At 56.7% G+C, this 19686-nt stretch overlaps 2 protein-coding genes across 2 annotated transcripts; both read left to right on the top strand.

The window, feature by feature from the left end:
* Positions 1–1804: 1804 nt before the first annotated feature.
* LOC119054555 (glutathione S-transferase Mu 1) lies at positions 1805–7403 on the top strand. The gene is given in 10 exon segments (XM_053656081.1): positions 1805–1923; positions 2128–2203; positions 2582–2646; positions 2940–3021; positions 3121–3221; positions 4014–4109; positions 4192–4266; positions 4268–4303; positions 6351–6458; positions 7316–7403. Coding segments are annotated over 9 exon segments (657 nt in total). The 5' UTR covers positions 1805–1887; the 3' UTR covers positions 6441–6458; positions 7316–7403.
* A 3591-nt stretch (positions 7404–10994) lies between these two features.
* Positions 10995–16049, top strand: LOC119054553 (glutathione S-transferase Mu 1-like). The gene is made up of 9 exons (XM_037152471.2): positions 10995–11145; positions 11396–11471; positions 11849–11913; positions 12206–12287; positions 12387–12487; positions 13286–13381; positions 13464–13574; positions 15131–15225; positions 15450–16049. The coding sequence occupies exons 1-8, from the start codon at positions 11110–11112 to the stop codon at positions 15218–15220; spliced, it is 657 nt and encodes a 218-aa protein (XP_037008366.2). The 5' UTR covers positions 10995–11109; the 3' UTR covers positions 15221–15225; positions 15450–16049.
* The last annotated feature ends 3637 nt before the right edge of the window (positions 16050–19686 follow it).

Here is a 19686-nt window from a genome sequence, read left to right as displayed (position 1 = left end):
GCCGCCTTGCGCCCTCACTGGGTCCACCCTTTGCAACCCCATATCTGTGTGCCTGGGTTGGGGGATCTGCCCAACCCTGCTCTGCTGCTGGCTCCGCAACTCTTACTGGTCTGGCTGAACAGTTCATTGTTGTCAGACTTCTGTATAGTACAATTTTCTGTGTTTTGGCTGTGTTTTTTGTTACTAAAATTTTGTTGTCTTTAAACTTGGTTGTGCGAGAAGGTGCAGTGTTTCCACCTATGTCTCCATCTTGGTGGAATTCCTCTATTTATTTACTTTTAGAGAGAGAGGAAGGGAGGAAGAAAGAGAAGGAGAAAAACATCAATGTGTGGTTGCCTCTCACTGTGGCCCCCACTGGGGGACTTGGCCTGCAACCCAGGCATGTGCCCTGACTGGAAATGGAACCAGCGGGTTCCCAGCCGGTGCTCAGTCTATTGAGCTACACAAGCCAGGGCTTGTTTTTCTTAAATTCTCACCTGAAACATTGTTTTCATTGCTTTCAGAGAGAGGGAACGGGTGGAGGGAGGAGAGAGAAAAACGCTTTGTTGTCCCACTTACTCACGCACTCACTGGTTGCTTCTTGTGTGTGCCCTGACCAGAGATCAATGCCGCAACTTTGGCTTAGCAGGACCATGTTCTAATACAAAAGGCGACACTGTGGGGACCAGGATGTTTTCTTGTGGAGGCTATATCACAGGTCACACATCACAGGTCACAGAGGGACTTCACAGGCAACCAGAGCCACTCTCTCATACCACAAACACAGGGGTCAGGAGCCAGGGTCAGGGTGGCCCCCGGGGACCTGGACAGCAGGGTCTACAGGGTCACACTGCAGTGGTCCTGTGAGGTGTCCTTGGCTCCTGCTGGCCACCCCCCACGTGGTGCCCTGGCAGTAGCACAGGAGCCTGGCCCCTCAGGGCACACACAGCTCCCCCTCTTCCCTCACCTGCCTGTGTGACCAGCATGCTGCCATCCTGCTCTGGTCAGTATTGGTCAGCACTGGGGACATCTAGCAGGCACCTGGCTGGCAGGGCGTGTAGGGACTGCGCCTCCATACCTGTCTCTTTCTGGGAGCTGGTACCGGATTTTAATCAGCAACTTCGTGCATAAACCTAATTGATTACTTTGCATTTGATTCTCATCACTCTTAGTCACATGACTTAGGAGCTGGGTCCTCCAATGCACAGAAATGGAAACCCTGAGACCCTGGCTCCCTGTCTCTGCTGTGGCCCTGGGAGTCCCCATCCCCCTGCTGGTGGGGGCTGGGAGACAGGAGGCATCAGGCATGTCCAGGTCCTGGAGGAGCTTTCAGGCTGGCGGGCTTCCCTTGACAGGCGCTGAGGGACACTCTAGCTTTGAAGGGCCCGCCCATCTTTGGCTTTAATGTGGCAGTTTGAGACTCCCCGAGGCCTTGGGAACTCTGCGGCCCAGCGGGGAAGCCGAGCAGTGCCTGGAGTAGGAGGGAAGCAAGAGGAGCCATGCTGTTTGCAGTTCAGATTTGTCAGCTGTGTCTCCCACGTGCACTGTCCCCTCCCTGTGAGCCAGTCGAGGTCTGAATGCGGGCGGGAGTCCAGGAGCTGCCCAGGGCACCCAGGCGAGCCGGGCCCGGCGACCTTCTGCGTGCTGGCGCCCACCCTCGGTAGCCCAAAGCATCGCGGTTCCGTGCGAGACAAACGTTACACTAAGAGGATAGGAGGCCGAACGCTGCGCTACGGAGCCCCGGGGGAGTCGTCCCAGGGAGCGACAGCTGATTGGGTTTTTGGCGGGGGCGGGGCTGTGAGGGGGTGTGGCCTTCGCTAAGCCCGGCACCGCCCGCACAAGCCCCGCCCCGGAATAACTCTGAGCTCCGCTCCAGCGGCCTACCCCAGAACGCAAAGAACTTTAACCATGGCAATGACTCTGGGTTACTGGGACATTCGCGGGGTGAGCGAGGGGTCCTCATGGGCGCCCGTGAGGGATGAGGCCTTGCTCAGGGCTGGCCGAGCTAACCTTGCTCGGGTCCATCTCCCGGCGGGCGAGCGCGTGGGCGCCTTGGGGGTGGGGGTGTCTGTGTGTTGGGGAGGGGTTCCCGTAGCAGAGCGAGTCCAGAGGTCTGAACCTTGACCGCGATCCGGCCGTCCCTTGCAGCTGGCTCACGCCATCCGCTTGCTGCTGGAATACACGGACTCCAACTACCAGGAGAAGAGGTACACGATGGGAGACGGTAAGAGCATCCCTGTTTCGTTCGGACTCTCGCCCCACTCCTGCTGCTGATTGGGTACCAGACACCCGTGGCCAGGCCACCTGTGGCTCACCTCTGCCACCTCCACTGCCTGAGGGTGGACTTGGGGCTTCCATGCAGCACAGCAGAAGGGACAGCTGGGCCCCTGTGTCAGTGACTGGTGGCTCCCCTTGGGCTCCTCTGCACTTTATGGAAGCCTTATCCTTGTGGGTGGCTGAGAGCTGTGGCCTTGTTTCCCCCCCCACGTGGGTGAGACACCTGGTGTTCAGATTGCAGACTCACCTTTTTAGGGGCCCGGCACCCGGGGAAGAGGGTGGTCCTCAGGAGGAAGTTTCCTTCATTGCATCTTCTCCACCACAGCTCCCGACTTTGACAGAAGCCAGTGGCTGAATGAGAAATTCACGCTGGGCCTGGACTTCCCCAATGTAGGTGCAAGGGGTGGGGCCAGTGGGCATGAGTGACCCCGTCTCTGCTCAGGTCTCCTTTCCCAGCTTCCACAGAGGTTTGGCAATCTGGGGCCTCTGTGAATCCTCCCGACTCCCTGGTCCCTCACTGCTGTCCTCTGATGCCCTGGGTTCCAGCTCATGCTTTCTGCTACATTTGCTCAGTGCCTGCCATGGGCCACACATGGTGGTGCCAGGTCCATGTGTGCCCCAGAGGCAGGAAGGGGGCTCAGGGCAGCCTGTGGCCCACTGACCTGCCCCTGTTGCCCTTCCAGCTGCCCTACTTAATTGACGGGGCTCACAGGCTCACCCAGAGCAATGCCATCCTTCGCTACATCGCTCGCAAGCATAACCTCTGTGAGTGTGGCTGGGGACTGGTGCCAGGGGACTAGTGGCCGTGCCCCAGGGCTGGCTGGGATGGGATGCTGAGGCAGAGCCTCTGTTGTGTGGCTGTAGGTGGTGAGACAGAGGAGGAGAAGATTCGCGTGGACATTTTGGAGAATGAGGCCATGGACACGTCGAATCAGTTGGCCAGTGTCTGCTACAGCCCTGACTATGTGAGTCTTCATCTCCTGTCCAGCACAGCTGCGCAGGCTTTGTTCAGAGCATGCATGCTTTCATCTGTTCTGCACTGGCCCTGGTTGCCTGTGAACTTGGAGATTCTGATGCTCCACACTGGTCCCTGTACTGTCACACAACCCCCAAGTGCCTCAGATGAAATCTCTGACTTAGAGATACCTTAGAATAGAGTCCAGACTCCCCAGGGTGCAACTTCCGTTCCCAAAAGTGTGTTCAGCTCCTCATCCCGGCCCCCCTCCCTGGCACCCATAGGCATCGTCAGCACAGGTCCCTGTGGGAGGCAGCGTGGGGGGCACCCACAGGGCCTCTGTGCCTCTCCCTCCTTCCTCCCAGCCTCTCAAGTTCTCCCCATCTGTCCAGACAGTGCTCAGGTGTCCATGGCGTCCCCCACCAGCTGGGACTCCTCACTTCTTCCCCTAGGACATTTTGGTTCTTTGCATCTTTCATTCTGCTTGAGTCCTGAGCTCTGCTAGGTTCCCACAAGCTCCTGGGTCTGAGCCGAGGGAGCGTGTTTGGAGATGTCAGGGACAGTGTGGTGTCCTCTGCCTTCCCCACCGCCTGCCCCACCCCGGCACCCCCTCCCCCATGGGCAGCCACACCCAGTAGGTGTGTTGTGAACACAGCTGGATTACATTGTAACCTGGGCACTGACCCAGGTTCATTTGGGGGACAAGGCTGCTCATCACTTAGTGGCTGGGGCTGGGAGGCCTGTGTTGGCCCAGGCCCTGGGGTCTGTGTCTGAGGGTGGTGACGGCTGTTTTGTGCCTCAGGAGAAACTGAAGCCGGAGTTTTTGAAGGTGCTCCCTGATAAGATGAAGCTCTTCTCTCAGTTTCTGGGGAAGAGGTCTTGGTTTGCCGGGGACAAGGTAAGGGGACGGCTTTGGGAGGGGGAGCTGATGTATTCCCAGGTTCAGAGTTGGGCACCAGTTCCTTCCATCATGTCTGCAGCTCACCTATGTGGATTTCCTGGCATATGACATCCTTGACATACTGCGCATGTTCGAGCCCAAGTGCCTGGATGCGTTCCCCGAACCTGAAGGAGTTCCTTACCCGCATAGAGGTGATTCCACTGGTCTCTCAGTTTAACCCGTTTGGTCTTATGTCTCATTCCTGAAGCTTCCCTTGTCCTGGAGCTCATGAGAAGCCTAAGTAGCGCTCTCTGAGGACTGGCTGTGTGCCTGCCTGGATCCATCCTCAGCATGTGCTCACACTGGGTTAAACTGACCTTTACCCTCGTCCTATGGGTGAACGATGGATGACTTTCTTCCCTTTCACAGATAATGAAATGAGGGTGAAAGGGTAAGGCCTTTGCTCAAGGTCACAGTCCGGGCCCTGGCTATGCTGGGCTCCCAGTCAGTGTCAGCTTTTGTGGGTGGCCGTCAGTGCCTGCCATTTCCTGGGCCAGAAGGAAGGGCTTAGGTCCCTCTGCAGCCTGGGGCACAGCTCAGGGCATGGGGGAGGAGGCAGAGGGTCTGGGTGTTCCCATGTAGCAAAATGCCTGGTGCTGAGGCACAGGAGTACCAAAGACACACACAGTGTTTACTGCTTGTCTCCAAACAGCTTTGCACAGCGGGGTGCCCTCTGGGCAGTACTGAGATTTCAGGGCCGTGGTGGGTATGGCGTCTAAGGGCACATGTGGGTTCCCCTGAGGAAGTGTTTCATCTTGATGTCTTGGGTGGTGGGCACTCTCTTGCCCTACCTGTCTCTCTAACCCAAATTGATGTCTGGGGGATGGGGTGGTACATGGCCTTCCAGTCCTATAGACTGATCTGCCCTTTTCTGCATGAGCCCTAGTGTCGGGCACAGAGGGGGTGCAAAGGTGGCACAGTCCCGGAAACCTCAACCGGGGTCTCCATGCAGCTGGAGAGGTACAGGAGGTCCCCTGCTGTGCAGACCTGGGGTCCCACTGGGGCACTGGAGGTGCACGGCCTGTTCCTCCCCTCCCAGCTCATGACCCATCACCCTCAGCCACCTCACAGAGGGTCAGCCGAGTCTGCTTTGTCACTGATGAGGGAGTTGGAGGCATCGTTAGCCCTCAAGGTTTTCAGCTTATGGTCTGTGCCCTTTCCCACTGCCATCAAGAGACCTACTTAGTCAGCTAGTTCTGTGAGCTCTGGTTCTGGTCCAGGGGGATCAGCCTTGGACTTGAGGCAAGAGCTGGGATGTGTGACCAGCTGGGAGGCCTCAGGGACAGCTGTGGGCTGCAGGCTGCCACCTGCTGGGCCCAGGCCTGGTTACGGGAGGTCCCAGGACCTTAGAGTCCTGTGGAATGTCCTGGGCCCCCTGTGTCTTGGGAAGATGGTGCTCACACACTGAGTGTCTCAGGCCTGGTTGGCTGCAGCAGGACGGGGGTGAGGTAGGTCACCACGGTGCAGTGAGAGTGGGCTCAGGTGCCAGGACGTCCAGCTAGATTTTCTCCTTGGCATGGTTAGGGTCAGGCTGGAATTCCTTCAGCTTTCACTTCCTATCAGCTTTCATCCCTGTTTTGCTGAGTCACTGGGGAGGTCTGGCTTCCTGTGCAAGCTGCACAGGCACATTCTGAGCCCTTTGTTCCCCCTGCAGCCCCTCCTTGGGCGGCCCCTGGGAGGCCAAAGGCTCCCTCTGCAAAAGGAGACTGTGCAGACTGGGAAGGTCAAGGCCTCCTGTGTGGGAGGGAGGAGGGGAGTGGGGCAGAAAGGGCCAGAGTTAGACCCGGGTGCCTCCAGCCCTTCCCAGTATCTGGCAGTGTGGCCTGAGGAAGGTGCTGAGTGTAGCTGTGTGAGCCTCGGTTTGCTTCCCATAAAGGGTGATGGCAGAACTTACCTTGTGGGGAGGTGTGTGCAGGCTGTAAACATGGGCCATGATCTCTAGTGGTTATAATGCACCTGGCCTAGCCCAGACCCTCGTGTGTGGTCCCCTGACTGAGGGGTCACATCAGTTATGGAAAACTGGGGAGTTAGCCGGGGAGAGCTGTGGACCCCATGAAGGCTGTCATGTGCCCCAGCAGCTGACCCCAGGTGGAGGTCCTGCCAGGTCCCTGACCCCTCAGTGCCTGCAGTGGGGCTGGGGGAGCCCAGGGTGGGCGGAGCAGCAGCCCCTGATGCCTGGCCTCCCTTTCCCTCCCTCAGGGCCTGAAGAAGATCTCTGCCTACATGAAGTCCAGCCGCTACCTCCCGACCCCTGTGTACACAAAGCCTGCCACCTGGGGCAACAAGTAGGGCCTGTGAGTGCAGCAGGTGGGAGCGAGGGGCACACCTGGAGATTCTGCAACGTAGAACCACCTGCTCTGTTTCCTTTTCTCCTTTCAACCTCTTTCCCTCGCCCCTTCCACCTCCAGCTGCCTTAGTGGGCCCTTACCTGCCCCCTAATGCCCCTCTCATCCAGGCTCTCCAACCCCAGCCCCTCCTTTTTCAGCGAAGTTCCATTGCCTCCCACATTACTCCTCTTGCTTTGAAGCCAATGGGACCAACCTCCCCCTCACTGGTTGCTCTGGTTGGAGGAACCCCCTGGACCCTTTCCTTCTAGAGTTTGGCCCTGTACTCCCTGCACCGCCCTGAAGTCCGGCATTGCCAGGGTGCAGGCCCTGCCCCCGATGTGGTTTCCCACAGCCCTGTCTGGTCCCAGGAGGTTCCCTCCTGGCCACCTGATTTCTCTAATGGGCCCTGCTGATCCAAGGGTCTCAGCAATGATGCAGGTGGGGCTGGTTCCTTCCAGATCCTGGGTGGGTTAAAGGTGCATTGAGACTTGGTGTTCCCATTCCTGACACCCGTGGTGCAAGATCTCTCGTGGGGCTCTCTGTAGAAGGGAGGCCTCATTCTGGACCTGCCTGTCTCAGTCATTCCTCTTTTATTCTCGGGGGCTCACCGGGCAGGGCTTCGTGTCTTAGTGAGTGGGGCCCAGATGTGTTCCAGGACCCTAGTGGGGGGACCAGGGTTCTTCCCCCTTCTGCACTGTCTGCTTTATCACATCTGGGAGATTGCCGTGAAGGAGTCCATCTCTATGCTTTTCTCAGAGGTGGTCACAGCGCCCTCTGCAGGCTGCTGCCCAGCTGCTCTAGGACCTTGTATCTGAGTTTGCTCCCTCATTGTCACAGGTGCCGTGAGAGGAATTTCTTTAGTCCTTGCAACTCTGAAAACCGTCTGTCCTGGTGTGCAGCGAACTGATAGTTTGGTCGGGTATAGAAGTCTAGAGTGAAGACCTTCAGGCCGCCAATGGAATTGCTCAGCCTCTGGAATCCTGCACTGCTGACGGAAAAGGCGATACAAGTGTGATTTGAATCACTTGAATCTCTTTTTCTTTTCTGATTTAATAAAGTTTTATTTTTCAAAATGTACACCTGGTGGTTCCTGTTGCTCCTGCATCTTTGCCAACCTCTGGGGCACCCCCAGCCTTGGGGTGTCTGGTGTGAATGACTTGAGCTCTGTGCATCTAAACCAGCTTCCTGAGTCCTTCACTATGTAGCCCCTGAAGGGCTGCCCTGGCCCAGGAAGCACGGATCCTCAGTGGCTCAGAGACAACAGCTGGGGTTAGAAGCTTGCAGCTGGGAGCTCCTTACGGAGTGATCATGTGTTGCTCTTTCACACAGGCCTGGGTTACTGAGCTTGTCCCCACCCAGCTTTGCCTGCGGATCGCTTCTTGTTGGCCTTGCCCCCAGATTTGTTCACTGGGTCTTTGTCTTTCCTGGCTGACCCTCCAGCATCTTTCTTCTTCTTGGTGTCCTTGGGAGATATAGTGAGACTTGAGGAGCACCTGCTCTTGCTGCTACCTGAGCAGATGTTGGACCAAAAGCTTGCATCACATTGTTTTAAACTTAAGATGCTTTCAGGTTCTTGTCATTCTGAGCTGCCAGGTCCTGGGTGGAGAGCTCAGGGATATCCTCCAGGTCACACCCTTCCGTAAATATCTAAGCCTGGGTTTCCTCCACGGTCACCGTCAGCATTGCAGGTTTGGGGAGTGATTTTAACCATGTTGTAAATTGTGCTGCTGGCGAAGGGTTTCCTTTAGCTCAGGGCTTCCCAGTTGGTGCTGCTATGAGGAGCTCCTGATTTTGTGAGTCTGGGTTTGGGCAGGCTCAGCTGGAGAAAATATTGCAAATCATCAAAGGCCTCTTGCCCAAGAATGACTGTTACCCAAAATCCCACCCCATGAGCACAGGTCCCAGTCCTGAACAGGTGGTTCCCAAGAGATAACATGCAGACGGCCCCGAAGCGTATGAAACTCTGTGGAACGTCATCATGTAGTAGAGAAGTTACAAGCGCAGTTTTACCCTATTACTTAGTCACACAGGCTAAAGTTAAAAGGATGGACAATTGGTCCTGACTGGTGTCACTCATGTGGTTAAGCATGAGCCCCTGAATCAAAGGTTGCGATTCCCAGCCAGGGCACATGCCTGGGGTGAAGCCAGGTTCCTGGTTAAGGTGCATGGGAGAGGCGGCCAGGTGATGTTTCTCTGCCTCTCTTTCTCCTTCCATCCCGCTCTCTAAAAACACATAAATACAATCTTTAAAAAATGAAAGGCTTGACAATGGGTGAATTTATGAAGTTACCGGAAGTGCCATTCATGGCTGGGGACACAACCACTTGGACACCAGCAGTACCTACTGGCATGTAACGTATGTGGAGCCTGTGCCCTGGAATCCTGCATCATGTTCAAGTTCAACAGGCTGCAGTGCCTGTGTCTTCCAGGGGCAAGTACAGTACCCTGCGCAGCTTTATTTGAAGTAGCCAACAATTGGCAATAGCCCAAATGCCTCTCGATGGAAGAACAAACAAATCATCCTGGTTTATCAGTTCGACTCCATTGTCCCTGTGATGGAATCCTGTGTGACTGGGAATACACAGTACTGTACTGGAATAAATGCCCCACTGTGAACGCAGCAACTGGGACGACTCTCACTGACGCCGTGTTGGCAAAAGGATGCAGATGCGAAATGCATGCTTCGTAGCTGTATCTGCCTGTAAGCCAACCCGCCAGAGGAATCCAAGGTGATGGGGGTCAGCGGACGGAGCCCCTGTGTGTGCGGGGTTGCTCGTTGGTGGGACCTTGAGCAGGTGGCAATGTCCTCTGTTCCACTCTGGGGGGTGACCCAGAAGAGCATCCTATGTCAAAAGCCACAGAGTGGCACATGTGACATGTGAGTGCTTTACTGCCTATCACGTCTACATATGTACTGATGTGCAGGTTTCATTACTCACGTGTTCTGTGGGGTCTGAGGCTCTGCACAGGAGAGGCAGGCTCACATGCCCCACCCAGGGCTCAGAGATGGGAGGGGCCTGCGATCTGACAGGCAGAAGCATACCACCTGTGGGCCCTGGAGGACCAGGCTGCCTGGCCATCCACCCCTTCTCTGCCCAGGTCTCATCGTCTCCACCCCGATCCTCCACCTGGTGCCCGCAGCAGCCAACCCAGGGCAGGACTGATTCCAGGTGGCCCCTGTGGACAGCCCTCTGAGTCTGTGAGTGGCCAGGGGCCCGAGTGCTCCGGCCTCCTCCCTGCCAGCTACCATGGCCCTCCAGCTTGTGAGCACATCTGTTCTTTCAGAGTTCCCGTCATCTGTTTTCACAGAAGCACTGAGCCTCTAATATCCTTTAAAAAATGGAAAACAATCCCAGCCCAAATGCTCCTGTTCTCTTAGTTTTCCTTTGATGTTCTGCCTCCAATGTGGAAGTTGGCAGGTAGGAGGTATTCTTATAGGGCCTGTACCACAGGTCACAGGTCACAGAAGAACTTCACAGGCAACCAGAGCCACTGTCTCATACCACAAACACAGGGGTCAGGAGCCAGGGTCAGGGTGGCCCCCCGGGGACCTGGACAGCAGGGCCTGCAGGGTCACACTGCAGTGGTCCTGTGAGGTGTCCTTGGCTCCTGCTGGCCACCCCCCACGTGGTGCCCTGGCAGCAGCACAGGAGCCTGGCCCCTCAGGGCACACATAGCTCCCCCTCTTCCCTCACCTGCCTGTGTGACCAGCATGCTGCCATCCTGCTCTGGTCAGTATTGGTCAGCACTGGGGACATCTAGCAGGCACCTGGCTGGCAGGGCGTGTAGGGACTGCGCCTCCATACCTGTCTCTTTCTGGGAGCTGGTGCCGGATTTTAGTCAGCAACTTCATGCATAAACCTAATTGATTACTTTGCATTTGATTCTCATCACTTAGTCACATGACTTAGGAGCTGGGTCCTCCAAACACAGAAATGGAAACCCTGAGACCCTGGCTCCCTGTCTCTGCTGTGGCCCTGGGAGTCCCCGTCCCCCTGCTGGTGGGGGCTGGGAGGCAGGAGGCATCAGGCATGTCCAGGTCCTGGAGGAGCTTTCAGGCTGGCGGGCTTCCCTTGACAGGCACTGAGGGACACTCTAGCTTTGAAGGGCCCGCCCATCTTTGGCTTTAACGTGGCAGTTTGAGCCTCCCCGAGGCGTTCGGAACTCTGTGGCCCAGGCCGCGGTGCCTAGAGGGGGAGGGAAGCAAGTGGAGACTTGCTGTTTGCAGTTCAGATTTGTCAGCTGGGTCTCCCACCGGCGCTGTCCCTCCCTCTGAGCCAGTGGCGGTCTGAACCAGGTGGGCTGCACTGGGGGGCTGCGCTGGGGAGCCGTGTAGAACCTGAGGCACCCGAGCCCGGACCTTCGATCTTTGGCGTCCTGGCGCCCAGACTGCGTTCCCCAGGACCCAGGCCTGGTTCCGGGCAGCGACCGCTCTCCCTGGCTCCGGTGGGAGCGGCCGCTCATCACGGGTCTCCGGGGTGGGGAGTGGGCGGGCTTAGGGGCGGGACGAGGGGCGGAAAGTAGAAGCCGTGTGCGTCTTGGGTCCCGCGCGACCAAGCTTCAGGGACAGTCGGCAGTTTCCAGCTCAGCCTGAAAGAAGCCCGACCACTCACAGCGCGATAACCGGCACCATGGCCATGACTCTGGGTTACTGGGACGTCCGCGGGGTGAGCGAGGGCTGAGTGGGGCGTGCGGGTGAGATCCGGCCGGATCGCGCGGAGAAGCCACGGAGCCGGGGTCTGGCTCAGGGCTGGCCAGGGCGAGCCCACCTGGCCCTGTTCATATCATTCAGCGGGCTTGTGGGCAACTGTGGGTTGGGAGGGGGGGGTCTGTGTGCGGGGGGAGGGGTTCCCGTAGCAGAGCAGGTCCCGAGGTCCCTCCCTGGAACCCTGACCGCGGTCCGGCCGTCCCTTGCAGCTGGCTCACCCCATCCGCTTGCTGCTGGAATACACGGACTCCAACTACCAGGAGAAGAGGTACACGATGGGAGACGGTAAGAGCATCCCTGTCTCGTTCTGACTCTCGCCCCACTCCTGCTGCTGATTGGGTACCAGACACCCGTGGCCAGGCCACCTGTGGCTCACCTCTGCCACCTCCACTGCCTGAGGGTGGACTTGGGGCTTCCATGCAGCACAGCAGAAGGGACAGCTGGGCCCCTGTGTCAGTGACTGGTGGCTCCCCTTGGGCTCCTCTGCACTTTATGGAAGCCTTATCCTTGTGGGTGGCTGAGAGCTCTGGCCTTGTTTCCCCCCCACGTGGGTGAGACACCTGGTGTTCAGATTGCAGACTCACCTTTTTAGGGGCCCGGCACCCGGGGAAGAGGGTGGTCCTCAGGGGGAAGTTTCCTTCATTGCATCTTCTCCACCACAGCTCCCGACTTTGACAGAAGCCAGTGGCTGAATGAGAAATTCACGCTGGGCCTGGACTTCCCCAATGTAGGTGCAAGGGAAGGGGCCAGTGGGCATGAGTGACCCCGTCTCTGCTCAGGTCTCCTTTCCCAGCTTCCACAGGTTTGGCAATCTGGGGCCTCTGTGCATCCTCCCGACTCCCTGGTCCCCTCACTGCTGTCCTCTGATGCCCTGGGTTCCAGCTCATGCTTTCTGCTACATTTGCTCAGTGCCTGCCATGGGCCACACATGGTGGGGCCAGGTCCATGTGTGCCCCAGAGGCAGAAAGGGGGCTCAGGGCAGCCTGTGGCCCACTGACCTGCCCCTGTTGCCCTTCCAGCTGCCCTACTTAATTGACGGGGCTCACAGGCTCACCCAGAGCAACGCCATCCTTCGCTACATCGCTCGCAAGCACAACCTCTGTGAGTGTGGCTGGGGACTGGTACCAGGGGACTAGTGGCCGTGCCCCAGGGCTGGCTGGGGTGGGATGCTGAGGCAGAGCCTCTGTTGTGTGGCTGTAGGTGGTGAGACAGAGGAGGAGAAGATTCGCGTGGACATTTTGGAGAATGAGGTCATGGACCTCCGAATGTACAACATCAGAATCTGCTACAGTCCTGACTTTGTGAGTGGCCTCTTGCAGGGCTGGTTGGATAGGTTTTGAGAGGGGACTGCACTTGTGTTCTTTCTGTGCTTACCCTGTTTGCCTTGTGGACTTGGACCTTGTGATGCTCCACACTGGTCCCTGTACTATCAGCAGAGAGACCCACACACCCCCAAGTGTCTGAAATGAAATCTCTGACTTAGAGATACCTTAGAATAGAGTCCAGACTCCCCAGGGTGCAACTTCCGTTCCCAAAAGTGTGTTCAGCTCCTCATCCCGGCCCCCTCCCTGGCACCCACAGGCATCGTCAGCACAGGCCCCTGTGGGAGGCAGCGTGGGGGGCACCCACAGGGCCTCTGTGCCTCTCCCTCCTTCCTCCCAGCCTCTCAAGTTCTCCCCATCTGTCCAGACAGTGCTCAGGTGTCCATGGCGTCCCCCACCAGCTGGGACTCCTCACTTCTTCCCCTAGGACATTTTGGTTCTTTGCATCTTTCATTCTGCTTGAGTCCTGAGCTCTGCTAGGTTCCCACAAGCTCCTGGGTCTGAGCCGAGGGAGCGTGTTTGGAGATGTCAGGGACAGTGTGGTGTCCTCTGCCTTCCCCACCGCCTGCCCCACCCCGGCACCCCCTCCCCCATGGGCGGCCACACCCAGTAGGTGTGTTGTGAACACAGCTGGATTACATTGTAACCTGGGCACTGACCCAGGTTCATTTGGGGGACAAGGCTGCTCATCACTTAGTGGCTGGGGCTGAGAGGCCTGTGTTGGCCCAGGCCCTGGGGTCTGTGTCTGAGGGTGGTGACGGCTGTTTTGTGCCTCAGGAGAAACTGAAGCTTGAGTTTTTGAAAGTGCTTCCTGAGAAGATGAAGCTCTTCTCTCAGTTTCTGGGGAAGAGGTCTTGGTTTGCCGGGGACAAGGTAAGGGGACGGCTTTGGGAGGGGGAGCTGATGTATTCCCAGGTTCAGAGTTGGGCACCAGTTCCTTCCATCATGTCTGCAGCTCACCTATGTGGATTTCCTGGCATATGACATCCTTGACATACTGCGCATGTTCGAGCCCAAGTGCCTGGATGCGTTCCCGAACCTGAAGGAGTTCCTTACCCGCATAGAGGTGATTCCACTGGTCTCTCAGTTTAACCCCTTTGGTCTTCTGTCTCATTCCTGAAGCTTCCCTTGTCCTGGAGCTCATGAGAAGCCTAAGTAGCGCTCTCTGAGAACTGGCTGTGGGCCCGGATCCGTGCGGGGCATTGTGTGCACACTGCGTTCCTCTGGGTGGATGATTGATGACCTCTCTTTTTTTCCCCCATGGGTTGTATTCACTGATCTGCCCTTCTCTTTGAGCCCTGGCGTCAGGCACAGAGGGGGTGCAAAGGTAGCCCAGCCCAGGGGCTCCCAAGGAGGGTCTCCCTGCAGCTGGAGAGGTACAGGAGGTCCCCTGCTGTGCAGACCTGGGGTCCCACTGGGGCACTGGAGGTGCACAGCCTGTTCCTCCCCTCCCAGCTCATCACTCATCACCCTCAGCCACCTCACAGAGGGTCAGCCGAGTCTGCTTTGTCACTGATGAGGGAGTTGGAGGCATCGTTAGCCCTCAAGGTTTTCAGCTTATGGTCTGTGCCCTTTCCCACTGCCATCAAGAGACCTACTTAGTCAGCTAGTTCTGTGAGCTCTGGTTCTGGTCCAGGGGGATCAGCCTTGGACTTGAGGCAAGAGCTGGGATGTGTGACCAGCTGGGAGGCCTCAGGGACAGCTGTGGGCTGCAGGCTGCCACCTGCTGGGCCCAGGCCTAGTTACAGGGGTTCCCAGGACCTTAGAGTCCTGTGGAATGTCCTGGGCACCCTATGTCTTGGGAAGATGGTGCTCACACACTGAGTGTCTCAGGCCTGGTTGGCTGCAGCAGGACGGGGGTGAGGTAGGTCACCACGGTGCAGTGAGAGTGGGCTCAGGTGCCAGGACGTCCAGCCAGCTAGACTTTCTCCTTGGCATGGTTAGGGTCAGGCTGGAATTCCTTCAGCTTTCACTTCCTCCTATCAGCTTTCATCCCTGTTTTGCTGAGTCACTGGGGAGGTCTGGCTTCCTGTGCAAGCTGCACAGGCACATTCTGAGCCCTTTGTTCTCCCTGCAGCCCCTCCTTGGGCGGCCCCTGGGAGGCCAGAGGCTCCCTCTGCAAAGGGAGACTGTGCAGACTGGGAAGGTCAAGGCCTCCTGTGTGGGAGGGAGGAGGGGAGTGGGGCAGAAAGGGCAGGAGTTAGACCTGGGTGCCTCCAGCCCTTCCCAGTCTCTGGCAGTGTGGCCTGAGGAAGGTGCTGAGTGTAGTTGTGTAAGCCTCGGTTTGCTTCCCATAAAGGGTGATGGCAGAACTTACCTTGTGGGGAAGTGTGTGCAGGCTGTAAACATGGGCCATGATCTCTAGTGGTTATAATGCACCTGGCCTAGCCCAGACCCTCGTGTGTGGTCCCCTGACTGAGGGGTCACATCAGTTATGGAAAACTGGGGAGTTAGCTGGGGAGAGCTGTGGACCCCATGAAGGCTGTCATGTGCCCCAGCAGCTGACCCCAGGTGGAGGTCCTGCCAGGTCCCTGACCCCTCAGTGCCTGCAGTGGGGCTGGGGGAGCCCAGGGTGGGCGGAGCAGCAGCCCCTGATGCCTGGCCTCCCTTTCCCTCCCTCAGGGCCTGAAGAAGATCTCTGCCTACATGAAGTCCAGCCGCTACGTCCCGACCCCTGTGTACTCCAAGGCTGCCATGTGGAGCAACAAGTAGGGCCTGTGAGTGCAGCAGGTGGGAGCGAGGGGCACACCTGGAGATTCTGCAACGTAGAACCACCTGCTCTGTTTCCTTTTCTCCTTTCAACCTCTTTCCCTCGCCCCTTCCACCTCCAGCTGCCTTAGTGGCCCCTCTCATCCAGGCTCTCAAACCTGCAGTTTCCCTTGCCTTCTGCGTTAAGACCAACGAGACTGACCTCCCTTCCCACTGGTTGCTCTGGTTTTAGGAGCCCTACCAGCCCCCAGCCTGCAGAGCTCAGCCGGAGACCCCAGCACAGCCCCGAAGTCCTGTATTGCCAGGGTACAGGCCCTGCGTCCCCAGCTTCGTCCCTCCCTACCCTGCCTGGTCCCCCGTGAAGCCGAATCACACCTGGTTGCCTTATTCCCTCGACACTGGACCCAGGACTGACTGGGTTGGAGTTCGGTAGGCTGTCCCTTTTCCCTCAGTCGTCTGGGACGGCCGTGTGGTGGGGACGTGTGTGTGGGTGGTGGCAGGAAGAGGGACAGGTGGCAGTATAGGGTTTCTCGCTCGTTTCTATCTTTGTTCACGCGTGTGTGCCTCAGTGTGGTGCACCTACAGAAGGGGGCCTCCTGGGCTTCCGTCCCTCTGTGACTTCAGCATTGGTGGAGGGCCCCTATAAGCTGGTAGTTTGTGCCAAGGTTCAGAGGGTTTGTGGGGCAGGGGGCATGCTGAGCCGTCCACTGCTGGTGTGGGGTCCTAGTGGCCACGTCCCGTCACCCTTTCCCCGAAGCGCTTCCTGCAGCAGATACCCCTCCTCTGTGCTCAGATAACACATCTCAATAAAACACAACCCACTGTGTCATTATTGTCGTTTCTCCTTGTTTTCTCCTCCATTCCAATCCGGGATTCATTGAGGAGCGAACCACATCCTGGTGGACTTTTTATGTCTGATTTCTGTCACGCTGCTTGATCATGTGTTCACAAATGGTCTGAGATCCGAGTTTCCTCTAAGTATGACCCCAGCCCCCTCTGCAGCCACTCTAGGGACCTGGAGCTCTGGACACACTTCCTCTCAGCCGCCGGAGACACGAAGCAGAGCTCCGACGGTTTGGAAGGCATAGGTCTGGGAGAAGGAGCCATTAGCTCTTTCTCACTACAGTATTTCAGGGGCTTTAGCTGCTCTTTGAATCACTTGACCTGACCTGGGCAGGCCCAGCATCATGCGGGGCCAGCGGCCAGCTGATCTGGGTGGTCAGGAGGCGTGTGGGCACTGGGTGCCAGGGCACCTGCAGAGGCGTGTGCAGGACGCGTGAGAGCCGTCTGACCAGCACGTGCCTCAGAGAGTGGCCGGGCGGGGGTGCGGGGCCCTAGTGAGGTCTGGAGCCCCAGCTGCCCAAGGAGAAGATTCGGAGAGGAGTCTTGTGGGGCAGGTGCCCAGGGGGTCTGTGCCTGCAACTGTACTCCCTTGTAGTTGTTAAATGAAAAGGGAGCCATGGGGGTCATGTTCAAAGTCACTGACAAATAGTGATTAGTGTAAAAAGATAAAACTGATAAAAGTTCAGCAAGACTAATCAAAGTTTATGAAACTGGTAAGATAAAGGTTTGTTGAGCCAAAGCTTATTAAATATTAACTTAAGGATAGGAGGGATAAGAATAAGAAAGAAACCATGGAAACCAGGAGTGGCGCTGTGATTAACGATAAACAGAGAGGATGCAAATGTGAAATCAGTCACACAGATGCGGGCCCAGAACAGGGGCTGGCACAGGTGTTCTGCAGGGGCCCAGACGCTGAATATTTCTGGCTTTTCGGGTCCTGTGGTCTCTGTCATCCACTCACCCACCCTGGTCGTGGGAAAGCTGCCGAGGCAATACGGAAATGAATGGGTGGGATCTGTCCTGGCAGAACCTCAAAAACAGATGGCCCTTTCCCGACTCCTGATGGAGAAGCTCAGCTTAGAAGGGCATAGCTATAGTAAAAGCCTACATATTCACTGTAAAGTGTAATCAGTGATAATCAAAGAGAAAAAGAACAGAACACCATCTTTAAAAGGAGGTAAGATGTGGTAACAAAGACAGCAGCAAATGAAAACAATTTTCTAAACACTGTGGTCAAAGTCATAAAGGCTAAAAAATTACATTTGAAAGTCGGGCAGAAGCAGTAGGATGTATGTCCTTGCCCCTGGGGCCACCAAAACGACCCTCTGACTGTGGCGCATCCAGCCTGGGGCTCCCCGGCGCCCCATCATAGTGCTCAGCCGGCAGCGCTCAGGACACTTCTTCCCCACCCAGAGTGTGAACCCGAGGCACTGGTGTCTCCCGGTGGGTCTGTCAGCACCGGCTGTCAATTACAAGTTCCCTGCCCCGCATCCCTCCACTGTCATTGTATTAGCAGAGGAAGGCAAAGCTGATAGAGACCCGGAGATGGCAGCTTATAGAAAATTGGAGTTTGTTCTTCTGTCCTGTTCTGTGGGGAACAGTCCAGGCTGGTGGGGCAGCCCTGCTCCACGGACTCATTCAGCGACTCCACCTCTTTCCCTCTTGTGGCTCTGACCCGCCCTGGGGTCCTTCCTCACCTCCTGGTTGAAGCTGTATCATGAGTATGGGGAAGAAAAACACAGAAAACCCAAGGAAACAAGTTCCCACTATGCAAATGCGGCTGAAGGTGTATATGTCACAGAAGTTTACCTTCTGTTTGTGAGTTCAGATGTGCGGCTCTACCTAGTCACAGGGGTACGTACACCCCTATTTCTGAAGGGAGGATTTGGGTGGTCCAGGGCAGTTGCTCCCACATGTGGAAAAGTGGGGAGAAAAGTTAAGCCCCAGTCCATAGGAAACCATGGGGTTAAGTCAGCGGTTTGAAGCAGGGAGGAGAGAGGCTAAGGCATTAAAGATAAGGTCTTATTTTCACATACCCACAGTAGGAGTGGCATCTCACTTATAGTTCACTCCCTCTCGCTGCTGGGACAGGGAAGGGATTTATTACAGGTATCAGGTAGCCCACGGAGTCCGTGGGAGGCCAGGGAGTTGGCCCTGGAGGCTGGGCCACCAGGGAGTGAGCCTAACCACAAGTGGGATTGTTCTAGAGAACACCGCACGGCCATGGCTGGGCGCAGGCGCCCCAGGTCCTGTCCCTGGCATAGGGAACTGGGTGTGAGTGTCTCACCGCAGCTGCCTCCCATATCCTGGCCCTGCCAGAAAACAAATCCTCAGGGCCTGCTTTGTTAAGACTGAAGTCTTGCACCCAAGCCTGGGTCCCCGGCCTGCACCTGAGCCACAGGGAGGCTGGAAGAGCAAACAAATTAGTGAGGATTAAGACCTGGTAGGTATGACTAAGAAATAACAGTGGCTTAATAGAACAGAAGCTTATTTCTCCTGTAAGGAAAGATCTAGAAGGGGACAGTGAAGCACCAGTAATGTCAGCTTCATGGTAGCCTCAAGGACGCAGCTTTTTAACTTTCTGCTCCCTCACCCTCAGTGTGAGGGCTCCCTCCTCTGACACCTCATAGCACAAAGTGGCTGCTGGAGCCCCTTCACCTCTGCATGTCAAACAGCAGGAGGCCGAAAGAGGAATGGGGGCTGTTCTTCCCTTCTTAAGGAAACTTCCTGGAAGTAACCTAGAGCATTTCTACTTGTATCTCAGTGGCTAGAGCTTAATCAGACCGGAAATGACATCTTTTTCCTGGGCAATAACATGCACAGCAGAAATGGAGTCTCAGGGACAGCGAGAAGATGGGGAGGTGAATGCTGAGACCCAGCTAAGCAGTCTTGTACCTTGCAGACTTAAAGCAAAATCCCCCACCTGTCCGAAGCACATTTCAAAGATGCAGAGGAGAGATGCCCACCTGAGATGGGTTCTTTTCAACGGGAGCTCTTCCAGACAATTGCCATGACAGCCACCACCAGACATGGCTCCCCCCTAACACAACGCAGCCAAGCCCACCCCAACAGAACCACATCCGCCCTCCTTTGCCCCAAGTAGGAACAAACTGAAGAATCGTCAGCTCCTGAGCCAGCTTCCAAGTTTGGGAGTCTCTGGGCGACATTCAGATCGGTATTCTGAAAACCACAGACTGAAGCGTGATGTCCCTGACGCCCTCAAGGTCACCCTATGGGAAGCGGTAAGGGAGTGGGAGTCGGGAAAGGGGAGGTCAGGTGAGCTCCGTGATGCATCAGGAAGCTCGTAACCTGTGCTGCATTGCTCGCGGGGCTCGTGGGATGCCCTCCGTTGGCGAGATGATCTAGCAGAGATGTCTTGACGTAAGGCTTTTATTTTTATCCCTATCAGCCAGCCTCTGGATCGGCTCTGGTCACCGTCCCCCTGGTGACCCCACTTTCAGGTTTACCGTCGTCCTGCTGTGTTAGCCTGTGTTTTCCTAACTCCCTTGACACGGCGAGTGAAACCTTTATTGCTGACAGACACAGAGGCACCTGCCTGCTGCCACAAGGAGACTCAAGACATGGAAGCAGAGACTCAGAGGAACCGGGCCATGCTAATTGTCACG

Source organism: Artibeus jamaicensis, unplaced genomic scaffold, assembly GCF_021234435.1.
Source record: "Artibeus jamaicensis isolate MK-2021 breed Jamaican fruit bat unplaced genomic scaffold, CSHL_Jam_final scaffold_1689, whole genome shotgun sequence".
Taxonomy (NCBI): Eukaryota; Metazoa; Chordata; class Mammalia; order Chiroptera; family Phyllostomidae; genus Artibeus; species Artibeus jamaicensis.
Note: the sequence above shows the minus strand (reverse complement) of the source record. Positions and strands in the feature narration are given on the sequence as shown.